Below are 14,252 nucleotides of genomic sequence, written 5' to 3'. Positions count from 1 at the left end.
GCTCACAACTGATGATCTAGCTCCTCTGGAACTGATTTTGGCCTAGGCATGCCTATTTAAGGTCCCAACCATTCCATTGTTTGTTTGCTGAGACCTACCCTTTGCTGGGCTCTACACTAGCCCCACTTTGTCCATTATTATTTCACTATGGCTGCTCATTTTGAAGCCGGTCCATCCTCTTTTTGTTGGGCCACGTCTGCAGCCCCCCACCTAGGTATGCACTCAAATCTGCCCGTGTGTAACTCACACAACATAACAGCCCTCTCACGACCATACATCCTAGAGCTATCAAGCCCAAGCTTGGGTCATCTTTTGGGGGCTCATAGGTTGGCGCATTGCCCCTTCTATGGAGGGTCACAATATTGTTCCATTCTCAGCTCATCTATTCCTTAGGCCTAGACTTGATGACACAATTCAAATCATGTGCGTGACCTCTAAGTACATGTGACAAGTTGATAGTCCATCCGCCCTAATGCCTCTAAGGCCAGAGGCACCACCCCTATAAATCCTCTTTTGTACAATTGTATTTTCAATGTAGCTTTCCTGATTACAAATCGCTTGCAGCGCTCTTGAACTTTCATGGGCACTCCTAGGCTTTTGGTCAACTTGAGTAGGCCTATACAACTCTCCTAGATGTACCCCCCCCCTTCTTCTTCCCCCTTCCACGTGCACGCTTGCCTCCCTGCCGCCGTGAAATAGATGTCACGAGGACGTGAAATTATGGGACTTTTGATTTGCGACTCTCGTAATTTGCACGTGATTGATTGCCTTGAGCCTCTAAGGCGTGAGGGTCTGGCCATGGGGCAGGACTTGGGGAATTAAAATTCCCTATTGGGCCCTTGGAAATAGTGAATGTGCACCCAATTACTAGGCAATTAAATTCCTAGGGCCAAAGTGTGCAACAGGGGGCCCAAAAGAGTGGTGCAATAAAAAATCGCTAATTTTAGCACGACTGTAAAAAGAGCCCAGAGCTCTTCTTTTGGATGGGATCAGTCAAGAATGCATGGTTGGCCAAGCTTAGGGCCTGGTCGATGGGCCATAAAGAGGGATGGCTACTCGTACCACATAATGACACAAAAGCCATATCTCCTAATGAAATGTTTAGGTTTCGTTTTATATGTAGTACTCCGCTGTTCGTAGTGATAGAGAGAAGCATTTGGGAAAGTTTGTCCCTCCTTGGTATCGCATACCTTTTTGTGTGACATCAATAAAACTCTCTCTCTCACACACACACACACACATATCTTCCCCCATATGCTAGTTTAGTCCTCTGCTCTGCCCTTTTCCCTGTTCTATCCGGCATGCTTAATTGCATAAGTTCGCAAGAATGCGTTTCATGCAAAATAGACTAGTAAGCGTTGCCACCAATCAGCAACCTGACTGGTTACTAATTCATCAGTACTAATTATCTTAACGCCGCTCGCGAACATGAACTGGTCGTTCAATACGACAGACCGACCAAACTCATTTCAATTGAAGGTTAAACCCTCCATCACTCTCTCTTGTAAAAGATACTCAACGCATAAAAAGGGTACGCAAGTGACCAATTCCATAGGTTCGACAAATCTGAAAAAGATGTCCTCCTGCTGAGATTCCTGAGCTTCAGCATTGTACATGCTATCGGAGATCCATATACGTCGATCGTTTACCAAAGAGAGCAGGAAAATCCCACTGATTTCCAACACCTAAGCTTGTTGCGCTTAGACTCCCTAAACCAAGAATTACAATTTTGAATGCACGCACGAGTTGGACCGCGACCAACCTAAACAGGCGGCGACGGATTTCTCCAGACCAGGACCTTCGAACTGAACATCGCGCAATTTATCGAGTGAAGCGATTTCTTTGGCACGTTTGAGGGTGCCCTCGGGCACAATAGCCTTCAGCAGGGGCAAGGTAGCGAGGGCAGCCATCGCCCACGAACCGTTGTGATCAGTCGCCTGCAAAAGTTTGGCCCAAAGCCCTCCTCTCGTTCATCTATGCAATTACTTCACCCGTAACCACGGACGCCGAAATTTGCAAATCGATGTCTGCACAAAACTTTAAATTTCTTTAACCTTATTATGAAACCCACAAATTTTTTAGGCCTTGTATTGCAAGTTTGGAGGGAAAAAAAGGCCTTCGAAGGCTTCAAAATACAGCACTCCTTGAAGTTGAAGTTACAGCAATCCGTCTACAACAACGGGTTAGAGTTTGGATCCTACTGTGTCTTTAATTTGTATAGCTTTTATTTACAAATCTCATTATATGTATGCTCTTAAAGGAAATTTCAAATTGGATCTTTACTTTAAGTTGGGAAAAAGTGATTTTGGACATCTCTCTCTCTCTCTCTCTCTCTCTCTCTCTCTCCATGTGAAAGTTTACAAATCTCAAACATTTGTAAGAGCAGTGGGTGGTGTTAATATGGCAGCAATGACTGGCTTTATTTTTAGCACAACAAGTGAGGAGTCGTTGCATTATCCATATAGCGGTGACTGAGTAGATCGTCACTTTTGCTAACCCTTTGTTGGTTGGCATTTTCTTGAACTGTTTCTTTTTCGATGTGCGGCTGTAGCTTTTGTGGGCGCAACGTGAGAGTGGAGAGACGTGTTTCTTAGCATGATGTGGGAGGTGGAAGCTGAGATTGTGTCCTTCGAGTGCCAGTACGAGCGCTTGCCCTTATGTGCACTCATTGCAGCAGCTGAGGTAGGCCCATCATACTTCGTTGGTGTCACTATAATTGGCCTTGGAGTAGAGGTGGCGGACGATGAGGAAGCCATTGTTAGGATCATAGGTTGCTTGCCGGCCTTCTTTACTATAGGGGATACTGGAATGGAAGTCTTGTCATCGATTAATACCACCGACGTGCAACCCTCGTTAGTTAGAGTAGCCATTCGTTCTTGCCAATCAATTTGGCAATTGACTACCTAGCACCATGTCCTTCTTAAAATGACTTGTTCATCCATGGCACTTTTTGGCATAGCATTAAATTGACTCACCACATAATGGTTATTAACTGACAAAGGAATTTCAATACATACCGATAGTAGGGGAAATTTTACCGTTTACTAGCTCGAACCATAACAAGTGTGGGTTCAAGAGTTACCTTGAAGGTTAAGAGCTGAGTACACATGTCGTATGAGATCAAGTTGTGGTGGCTGGCACCCAGATCAATAAAGGTGCCAGCTGAGCAGATTGTTTCCCTGCACAACTGGTGTTGGCTCTTTCCCACGACTTTTGCAGGAAGAGCAGGGTATTCTCAGTATGCAGGGTTTCGAGGCTTTTTGTCACCTACAGATATATCGGGGTTATCGTTTGTAGTATACATGTAGCTTAGGACCTCAAGTCGTATTCCGATGAGAGACGTAGGCTTAAGTATGGTAAGCAAATATAGTACATGCATGTGTAAAAGGAACGTGTATCATCATGGCTGAGGTAATGAAGGCTTTCACCTTCATTGGGGGTTGAAGAGTTTAGGAGATTCCAGGGTTTAGAAAGAGATTCCAAAGTTTAGAAGGAGGTTCCAAAGTTTAGAAAGTGGTTCCAAAGTTTAGAAGAGGTTCCAGGGCTAGAAGGAGGATCCAAGGTTCAGGGTAGAGTACATGGTGGAGAACTCGTCTCCCTCGTAGATCATGGAGGTTAAGGGTTGAGGAACTAAGGGTTTAGGGAGAGCATAGGAGTGGGAGAGGAAGAAGGTGTAAGAGCATGGGGGAAAGAAGAGAAAGGAGGGAGAAGGGGGACGAGGAGGAGGAGGAGGGAGGAGGAGAAGGGAGAACGAGGGAGGATGAGGAGTAGGAGGGAGGAGGAGAAGGGAGGAGGAGAGGGAGAGGATGCGTTGCAAGGTTGTGAGAGTGCTCTCAACAGAAGCAAGAATGGAAGAGGGAGAGAGAGAAACAGAGAGCCACACAAGTTTTGGTGGGTGCAGAACCACCCTAATTTTCTTTTTCATTCATTTATATATGCATTTGAGTATTGTACATAACCGGGGTAAAGGCACAGTGACCTTTAACCCCCACAACCTCCCTTTTAAAGGAAAATGTGCCTTTAAGGGAGAACAACCACTGAGCATACTATCCAATGCCCATCAATACACAGCAATACTCAAACCACTGACTAGGTAGACTCTTCGTCAGCATATCTGTAGGGTTATCATATGTATGAACCTTGACAAGATCTATGCGCTTGTCCTCAAGTACCTCCCTGATGAAATGGTACCTGACCTCAATGTGTTTGGTCTTTGCATGAAAGACCAGATTCCGTGCTAACTGAATAATAGCACTCATGGAATCACTATGCAATGTCGGTACACCTGTATGAATCCCCAAGTCTCCCACTAGCCGATCAAGCCATATAGCCTCCTTGCAACCCTCTGTGGCTGTAACATATTCAACGTCTGTGGTAGACAAAGCAATGCACTTCTATGCGCGAGACATCCACGACACTGCACCACCTGCAAAGGTGAACACATAACCAAAAGTGGATCTCCTACTATCCACGTGCCCTGCATATTCTGAATCTATGTACCCAAGTACATGCATGCCTCCTTTACCAAAGCAGATGCACATCTCCTTGGTGCCCTTCATGTACCTCATGATGCACTTAACTACCTCCCAATGCCTCTTTCTTGGATTAGCCACATACCGGCTAACAACTCCCACTGCAAATGCAATGTCTGGCCTAGTAGCTATCATAGCATGCATAAGACTCCCAACCGCTGATGCATAAGGAACCTTGGCCATCGTGGCCCTCTCCTCATTTGATTTGGGACTATCTGTATGACTCAATTTCACATATGGAGGCAATGGAGTACTCACTGGCATCCCCCCCTCCATATTGAAACGTTGCAATACTTTTGTAACATACTCCTTCTGTGAAAGCCAAAGGAGTTTCCTACTTTGATCACACGTGATGCGCATACCAAGAATATGGCCTACAAGTCCCAAATCCTTCATATCAAAAGCCTCATGCAACTTGGCCTTTAATGCATCTAGCTCATAAGTATTCTTGCTAGCCAATAGCATATCATCTACATATAGTGCCAGGATTATCAGGCTATTATCCTTAGCCCTTTTAGTGTAGAAGCAATGATCAATTTCACTCCTTCTAAAACCTTGGGACCGAATGAAAGCATCAAGCTTTTGATACCATTCTCTAGGTGCTTGCTTAAGACCATAGAGGCTCTTCTTCAGCTTGCAAACTAAATGCTCTTTGCCCTTTTCTTCAAAGCCTTCTGGCTACACCATGTAAATTTCCTCATGCAGATCCCCGTGCAAGAAAGCTGTCTTGACATCCATCTGCATAAGCTCCATATCCTCTGATGCCACTAGTCCAAGCATGCATCTAAGTGTCATCATCTTCACAACCGGAGAGAATATCTCATCAAAGTCCACACCCTTCTCTTGCTTGAACCCTTTAGCGACCAAACGGGCCTTGTACCTAGGCACATCATCACCTGTGACCTTCATCTTGTAGACCCATTTACATGGCAATGCTTTCTTTCCATGTGGCAAAGAAACCAAGTGCCAAGTCTTATTCTTCATAAGTGAACTCATCTCTGATTGCATAGCATACTCCCACTTGCATTGATCCTCGTGCATCATAGCCTCTCTGTAGCAAGAAGGCTCCCCACAATCAGTAAGCATCACATAGTCTACCCCTGGAACAATCCTATTAGGCAGTCTAGACACTCTAGATGATCTTCTCAAGGGCATTTCAACTTGTTGTCCCACTTGCATATCAGCCACATTTGGCTCATCATTTCCACCGATAGATGATCCATCATCTACCCTTGATTGTATACCAGTGGGAGTATTTGGTGGTACCATTTCTTGCACATTTGGTGCATGGACAGCTTGATGTCTATCAACATATGCAGGTGGATTCACATCCTGGAAAGTGATTCTCCTCATTTACACATCCCTCATGGGTGCCTTATGCATCTTCTTCTCATTGAAGACTACATCATGGCTACATATGATCTTCTTTGCTTCTAGATCCCAGAGATGATAGCCCATCTCTCCACTTTCACCATAACCCAGAAAGATGCATTTCCTAGACTTAGGATCTAGCTTCTTTCGAAGCTCTTTTGGCACATGTGCATATGCTTCACACCCAAATATACGCAAATGAGAGTAAGAGGGCTTCTTGCCACTCCATGCCTCTTCAAAAATACCACCATCCAAACTCTTACTAGGTGATCTATTGATCACATGCACTGCAGTCTTCATTGCCTCAGCCCAAAAACCACTAGAAAGACTTACATTGGAAAGCATGCATTGCAACCTTTCTTGAATGGTACGGTTCATCTTTTTTGTAACTGGACTTTGCTCTAGAGTACGAGGGGATGTGAGCTCCCTCTTAATCCCACGTGTATCACAGAAATGCTGAAAGTCATGAGAGAGATACTCTCCACCATTGTCAATTCGTAGGCATTTAAGCATTCTACCTGACTGATTCTCAAACCAAGGCCAGCCATTTCTGAAATACCTGGAACACATCACTCTTCCGAGCTATAGCATAAGCCCGCACTTTCCTAGTTGCATCATCAATGAATGTCACATAGTATTCAGCCCCGCCTAATGACCATGTAGGCATGGGACCACATGCATCTGAATGCACCAAATCAAGCTTTTCAAACTCTTTCTTTCCCTTCCTTTTATGGGCTAATTTAGTCTGCTTCCCATAGAGACAGTGCTCACAAAATTCAAAATCAAAGAAACACAAATGCAGTACATAACCCAAACAGCATAAGAGTTTCATTCCATTGTGGCTCATGTGCCCCAACTTGCAATGCCACAAAGAAGTGCTTGGTTACTCGGTTATTGCAACAACATGATCAAATACCCCTGATACATGTAAGGGATACCCCTGGCCAAAAGCATAGAGCCCTTCTGAATTTTCCAACTCTAAAAGCCAAAAGTGGTGTGAAAACCAGCATCATCTAGTTGACCCACTGAAATAAGACTCTTGGTCAACTTAGGCACATGTCACATGTTTCAAAATAAATGCAGACCCATTTGCAAAAGAAAACTTTATGTCACCTACTCCCACTATGTCACATGCATAGTCATTTCCAAGATGCACACAACCTATCTTTCCATTGTCATAAGCGGAGAACCATTCCCTATGGGGAGTAACATGAAACGAAGCACCAAAATCCAAAAATCAATCTTGGAAATATGCATCATCTGAAGTGGTAAGCAACTCTGCAGATAAACTAGACATGAAGAGAACGTCATTGTCACTATCATGTGTGACTGCATTGATCTCCTCGATCTTCACTTTTCCTTTGTCCTCCCTAGGACTCTCTTCCTTTTGATTTGCACCCCAATTTACATTCTTTTCCTTATCCTTTTGCTCTCTTTTCAGCTTGTAGCAATCCTTTTTCATATGGCCCTTCTTGCCATAGTGGTAACACTCAATGTTCTGTGCCCTGGATTTGCTACGAGACTTCCCTCTTTCTTGGGACTTCCCCCTGAACTGTGATCTGCCCCTTTGCACATTTAAGGCTGCATCCTGCTTGTTGCCATCCATAGACTTCCATCTAATCTCCTCGGCCAACAAGCTATCCACAACATCATCAAATTTTAGTACTCCACCAGGTGCAAAGTTACTGACAGCTGTACGGAAGGTATCCCATGAGGATGGCAATGAACATCAGAGAAATATTGCCTTAGTCTCCGCATCAAAATTCATCTTTTGATCCTGAAGTTGGCTGAAAATAATAAAGCAATAGTTGCCTCTACAAGTTAATACCGAGTCTCTGTCATCGAACGGAATAGGGAAAAGCTCAAAAAATGACTTTTTCTTTAAAAACACTTAACAAGCTCTCAAAACCACTTTGCAAAACCAAAGTGACTTTTCCAAAGGTTCCTCCAAGGTCTTTGCATACTCAGATGCAAGTAAAGTCACCCATAAAGCTTCCCACAGAGCTTCTCCTTCCTCCCACAAAGCTACTGAGCTTTCAAGCATTCATGCACACTCAGCTAGATCAACCGGGCTCTGATGCCAGTTGAGAGTGCTCTCAACGAAAGCAAGAATGGAAGAGGGAGAGAGAGAAACAGAGAGCCACATAAGTTTTGGTGGGTGCAGAACCACCCTAATCTTCTTTTTTATTCATTTATATATGCATTCGAGTATTGTACATAACCGGGGTAAAGGCACAGTGACCTTTAACCCCCACAGGTTGGAGGAGAGGGGAGAAGGAGTTGCAAGGTTAGGACATGCTTTTGAACGTGGAGTGCAAGGAAGCATGGACACTTGAGACAATTGCTTGGAATACCAAAGTAGAACTCAACACAATGCCCCAAAGAGTATGGGCTTCATTCCATCATGGGGTATTTATACAAGTTGGAGAGCTTCTCTCTCTGCATGTAGAAATTATAAGACATTCTCTCTCTATATGTAGAACTTGCATGTAGGACTTGCATGTAGGAGTTGCAAGTTGCATGTAGAACTCGCATGTTGCATGTTGCATGTAGGAGTTGCATGTAGAACTTGCAAGTAGAACATGCATGTAGGAGTTGCATGTAGGAGTTGCAAGTAGATTTCGCATGTAGGACTTGCAAGTAGAACTCGCATGTAGGAGTTGCAAGTAGAACTCGCATGTAGGAATCACAAGTAGAACTTGTATGTTGAGGATTCCTAAGAGAGATTCCTAGCCTTATGCAAGTATAAGCGGAGCTTTGCTGCTACTCTACACACACATTCTATACTACCTAAGTCCATGTTGGCATAGAGACAACATACTCCCAGATCCATTTTATTACCCGTCCTCAGGTTATGGCTTATTGCGAGCATGTAGCTAGATTGCCATGCCTTTAGTCCAGTGGCTATGGAACTTGTGTCCTGCCAGTCGATCCTACCATAAAGCCTTGGCACCATACAATTTTTACTCAGTTTCCAGGTAGCTTGTATCCATCATTTATTCAAACAGAGAGATGTGGCATGCTTCTAAGAAGATCACTCTTTGATAGAGTCGGCTTGTAATTTGAGCATCAACCCGTTCATTGGGATTGAAACTGAGTGGAGGCAAATGGGTATCGAGGTAACATGGGACCTCCAAAATGAATTCCAATGTTTTGCAAAAGATAGCACTTAGGCGAAGGAAGCGATCAATGTTGCTACACATTATTTGCTCATGCTGCTGAAGTGCTCGGATCATTGTGCCTTGGATATTCCATTCTACACTAGAGTATGGTTCCATCATTGGTTAATTAATGGTGCGATCTTCATCCAAAGTGTGTACATTGGCTTTCCATTTTTTACATCGTGGAGCTGCATAGAACTTGGGATGGGTTCTGAGACATGGAGGTGCACATAGGTACTCTTTCAAGAAGATTACATCAAAGAGCTTAGTACGGTGCCAATTAGGTTGTGGATCCACCAACTTGCTTATCCAACCTTCACTAATTTGACGCTGATGAAGGTTGGTAGGAAAGTTGTCCAGGGTCCATCCACCTCGAGTTTTCATATCAGGGTATTTGCTCCAAAATTCCTTGATGGGGTTATTGGGAAGTGGTATCTCATCAAAATCATACGCATCATTGGAACTTGGCATGGGAGTACGAATTGGATTATCCGGATCCTGATATTTAAAATCAAATATTGTGTGATTTTCTGCTGATGGAAGCACAAGTAGTGTCGGAGGTGATGACAGAGCAGGGAGAGAATCTAGGGACATGGGGGAGAAATATGGAAGCACAAGTGGTGTCAGAGGTGATGACAGGGCAGGGAGAGAATCTAGGGACATGGGGGAGAAATATGGAAGAGTGTTAGTTGTGGAAGGGGGAGCAGAGGGGAGGGGGGGAAGGACTAGGCAAATGGTTTGAGTAGCTTAGTAATCTTCAAGGGTAGGATTAGCAAGGGAAGGGAAGAAGCTAGGTGTGAGGAGCTTGTAAGTTTGTGACTATTCAGTAGCTTGGTAATCCTCAAGGGTAGGATTAGCAAGGGAAGGAAAGAAGCTAGGTGTGAGGGGCTCGTAAGTTTGTGACTGTTGGGTTAGTTGAAAATGGTGAGAGGCATGAGCAAAGAAATGATGGAGGGAATAGATGTTAGGATGGAGCTCAGGGAAGGTTAAGAGGGTGGTAGCAGCAAGGGTAAGTGAGGTTATGAGGTTGGTAGAGAGAGTGGTTAGATATGGGACATTGGATGTGAGATAGGCCCTGTCATCTTCCGACACTTCTTTTGACTAGTGCGATGGGATCATCAACTGCATGGGTGGGATGTCGATTATGTCATGCCTTGCAAATAATAGTGATGGCCTTTGTAGCAATGGCAACAAACCAGCAATAACCCTGAGGGGAGGACTACCCATGAGGCATACATATGCAATGAAAGCATCCATTTTGAGTGCTATAAACCTGGCATGTATAGACAAGCATAAGATGTTTTTCTCATCTTCGGACAAGTCTTGGTAAATTATGCCAGAGTCTTGGTCCCTATGGAACGTTCCCATTTGATTGTTGGATGAGTAGATATGATCCTAATTTGGAGTTGCTTCCATTGGATAAGCACGCATGCGTTGAGGTGATCTTCCACTTGTAGAGCAGCCACAAGATCTTGGTACACCACCGTTGTGCATTGTAGTGGGGCTTCATTGGTGTTGTCTTTCATTGTCTCATTGTTATGCACTAGCAATTGGAGTTAAAGCTTGGAGATGATTATCTTTTAGGAGTGCATCTCATTCATTTTTTCTTTTTATTTCTAGTAGATGGTTGTATATGACTCCTTAAGCTTTCTCATTTGCAAGACCTTTGCCTGTTGAGGAATGTCTTCAGTGGTATTGGACCACTAGTCCAAGACTTGTGCTTGTGAAGTGCTGGCCTCTTTGGGAGTAGCAAGTTGGTCCTTTAAGATTCTGCATTCCCTTGTAAGCTTGTCAATGCTAAAGGCACGTACTACCAAAGATTGTTTCATGTCTTCAAGCTTGTCTTTGTAATGTTGGAGCTCTTCTTTGTGAATTAGAGTGAGTCGAGCTTGTGCCACTACCTCCGTCTGTTGAGCATGTGCGGAGGTCAAGGAGTTATAGTAGGTTTGTAGGATTGCCATTGTTTATACTGTTGTTGTCAGCTGTGTTTGACTTTGGTGGAGGTTGGAGGTCACATCCCTCACTGTCTTCTCTTATGCTTGGAGAGCTTGGTTCATGCACACTTCTTCTACCTCCTTCTCATCTATCTGCACCCGAAGTGCCTTGACCTCTATGGCAATTGCCTAGAATTGGTCTTCAATTTTTGTTGCAGTCTGTCTGTCCAATTCTCTTGCATATTCTTCCTTGGACAAGGTAGTGAATAGTTCTAACATTTGGATCATTTGGCTAGCTTGATGTTGGAGAATGATAGACGATGATGAGGACTAGTGATATTGCTGATATAAGTGGTGCCCATGTAGCCATCTTGATGATTTTGTAGTACTTGTGGGAGGTTGTTCTAATGGTGTTCTAATGGTATTTTAGCCACTTGTGTACAATAGTCATATTGTTGATCTGGCACTAGCTCCCCTTGTGGCTCATCGACTGGCATGGCGTTGATGGGCGGTTCTAGTGCTGATTTAGCCTCAGGCTCTGGTGCCGATCTTTCCTCAAGCTCTAGTGCCGATCTTGCCTTAGGCTCTGATTGGTTGCTGTTGTTGGAGATATACCCTACCTAGCTAGTAGGTCACGTGCACTCACACGCTTTCGCTTAGACACATAGATGATTGCATGAATAATTGTGCCACACACTTTCATTCCACACTCTCAAAGCAAGTATAAAAACAAGATCTCTCACAAACACACACAAAGGTCATACCTGCATGCCAACTAATCTAATGATCAATGATACACCACATGCACATGGATGCAGGTTCAGAAAAAATGCCACCACTAAAGAGAATGCACAGAAAGAGCCCACCACCTCAACCCATGAGACCCCCTCTAGAGTTCGTAGCCATCTACATCCTCTCAACCACGGCGACCATAGGCATTTGTGGTCTAGAGCGATAGCTCCGAGGAGGATTCAATGCATGACCAAGAAGGACAAATGCCACCCCAGTCACCACCGGCCTACATAACCATTGACGGGGCCCAGTCACTGGAACTTGTTTGGCCACCTACATCGACTTATGCTCTTTCCCAAGAAGCAACATCTTACTTGGAGCAAAGGGGCCTAGGTAGTTTGCATGAGAGCCTAAAATCCTTGGAGGATGGTCCTACAATGACCACATACATCAGGGACTTTCTCCATTCTTACCACTCTAGCAATGCACAAGTTGGCAAGTACGGTACCATCACTGTACATCAAAGCCCACTCAGCATTATCCTCGATAGTACAGTCATTCAAAGGGCTTTCTCACTCCCAACACAAGGTGCCAAATACCCTACATAGCCTATTGATGCAGAATTTCTCGAAGTACAGCCTCTCCTTACCAAGGGCACGTCGTTCCATAGGGATGACATATTACTTTGCACCATCCTTAAACCTTGCCTGAAGGAAGTAGCAAAATTCCTATCCACAATCCTAGGGGTTAAGTGTAGCAAGAATCGATCCCTTCCACTCCGCACATTTGTTTTGCTAAGTAGGAAGCTAAAGCAAGACTAGATTTAGCACTTAGTCATCTTCTTTACAAAAAAACTAGATGGTTCATCAGGCCAAAAATGTAGAATTCCACATTTATTGGCTATAATCATCAAAAAAGAGCTAGAAGAACGAGAAACGACTTTGCCCCAGTCACCAAAACCAATTGGGGAGTTGGACATACCCTTCTCACCAGTATGGGAGTTGTCACCAACTTCTCCTACTATCACGTGCAGATGCCTTAGAAGAAATACCTATTCTAGAGGTCAAAATTGAGGAATTTCCCCACGAGATGCTACAGCTCGGTGCACAACTGCCAACTAACTATATGCTTCTTCTTTTTTTATTGCTAGGATTTCATAGGGCAGCTAGAACTCAGGCATCACTTTTGAGCCCTAGGTTAAAATCGATTGATGCTACCTATATGTGTGAAGACATACATATGCAAGTGAGTGCTCGTGATACAATCTAATCCTAACTAAGGAAGGCTTGGTTTCCCAAATCTTCATTTTTGTCGGGCATGGCTTGTGTATTGAAGTAGTAGCGCTTCAGTCAGCTCTCGTTTATAGTTGTGTTGAATTGGACTCCATCCAATGTTTCTAGCAGCACAGCTCCGATGGGATTCATCTTTCTAACTCAGTAGGGTCCTTGACCTAGATACTTCAGTTTCCCCTTGTGTACTTTGGCATTGTATAACAAGACCAAGTCACCTTCCTTAATGTCTTTACCTTTAAGATTTCTGTCAAACCATGCCTTTCTTCTGCGTTTTTCTATTGTCATGGCATGGTCGGCAACTAGTCTTATCTCTGTATGCTTCTCTAACTGATAGAGTCTTTCTTTCAAGGATTCATGGTCTCCCATGCGTTCTTGTACTGCTATGTGTAGGCTTGGTATTACAAATTCTAGTGGGACCACAACTTCAAGGCCGTACACCAATTGAAAAGGTGTGTTTCCTATACTAACCTTGAGTGTGGTTTCGTATGCCCATAAGGCTGCATTCAGTTTCTCTGCCCAATCAGAATGCTGTGGTTCTACTACCTTGGTGAGGATAATGCATAATATTTTGTTGGTGGATTTGGCCTGTCCATTCCCTTGAGGGTAGTAGGGTGTGCTTTTTCTATGGATTACCATAAAGCCAAATAAGAGTTCTTGGATTACCTCATTGACAAAATGTGTGCCTCTATCCGATACAATTTCAATGGGCCATCCGAATCGGGTGATCACATTTTCATATAAGAATCTTGCTTTGCTTCTGGCATCTGCCTTTCTGACTACTTTAGCCTCAGCCGTTTTGGAGGCGGAAGTTCTGTGCATGCACTCAGAAAAAGGCCCTGTTTTTGCTGTGCGGCCACTGTTCTGCAGGACGGTGAAAAGTTTCCGTAGAAATTGCATCGTATGCCTGTGTGCAGAGATATTGGGAATTGCAGAATCATGCTTGTTGCCTGTTGATGCAAAATCATCACTAGGAAGTGACTGTGTGGTGCAATACCACTTTCGTCAGTTTTGCAGATCTGCCCGTGTGAGGCAAAAGCTGTGTTTTTTGCAGTGACAGAATATTTTGCAGTGTTCTGTAATGGCATCTGATTCTCTTTCACAGATTGTCACTGAAAAGCTTGACAAGAACAACTTCCAAGCATGGAAGTTTAGAATGACGAATTTCCTTATGGGAAAAGGCTATTGGGAGTTCATTACAGGAAATGAAGAAGAATCTGTTCTTCCTAATGT

The 14,252-nt window shown here is 44.0% G+C and overlaps 1 protein-coding gene across 1 annotated transcript in view; it reads right to left on the bottom strand.

Moving 5' to 3' along the window:
* LOC147898788 (uncharacterized) overlaps positions 1 to 1,984 on the bottom strand; it is a 54,028-nt gene extending 52,044 nt beyond the window's left edge. The window contains exon 1 of the mRNA XM_087378757.1: positions 1,763 to 1,984. Coding sequence (XP_087234883.1) covers positions 1,763 to 1,910 — 148 coding nt within the window. The 5' untranslated portion in view covers positions 1,911 to 1,984. The remainder of the gene's footprint in view (positions 1 to 1,762) is intronic.
* Between the last annotated feature and the right edge of the window lie 12,268 nt (positions 1,985 to 14,252).

Source organism: Dipteris shenzhenensis, chromosome 9 (genome assembly GCF_047967505.1).
Source record: "Dipteris shenzhenensis isolate YYH24624 ecotype China chromosome 9, Dip_SZ_1.0, whole genome shotgun sequence".
NCBI lineage: Eukaryota > Viridiplantae > Streptophyta > Polypodiopsida > Gleicheniales > Dipteridaceae > Dipteris > Dipteris shenzhenensis.
This window is presented reverse-complemented; position numbering and strand designations above follow the sequence as displayed.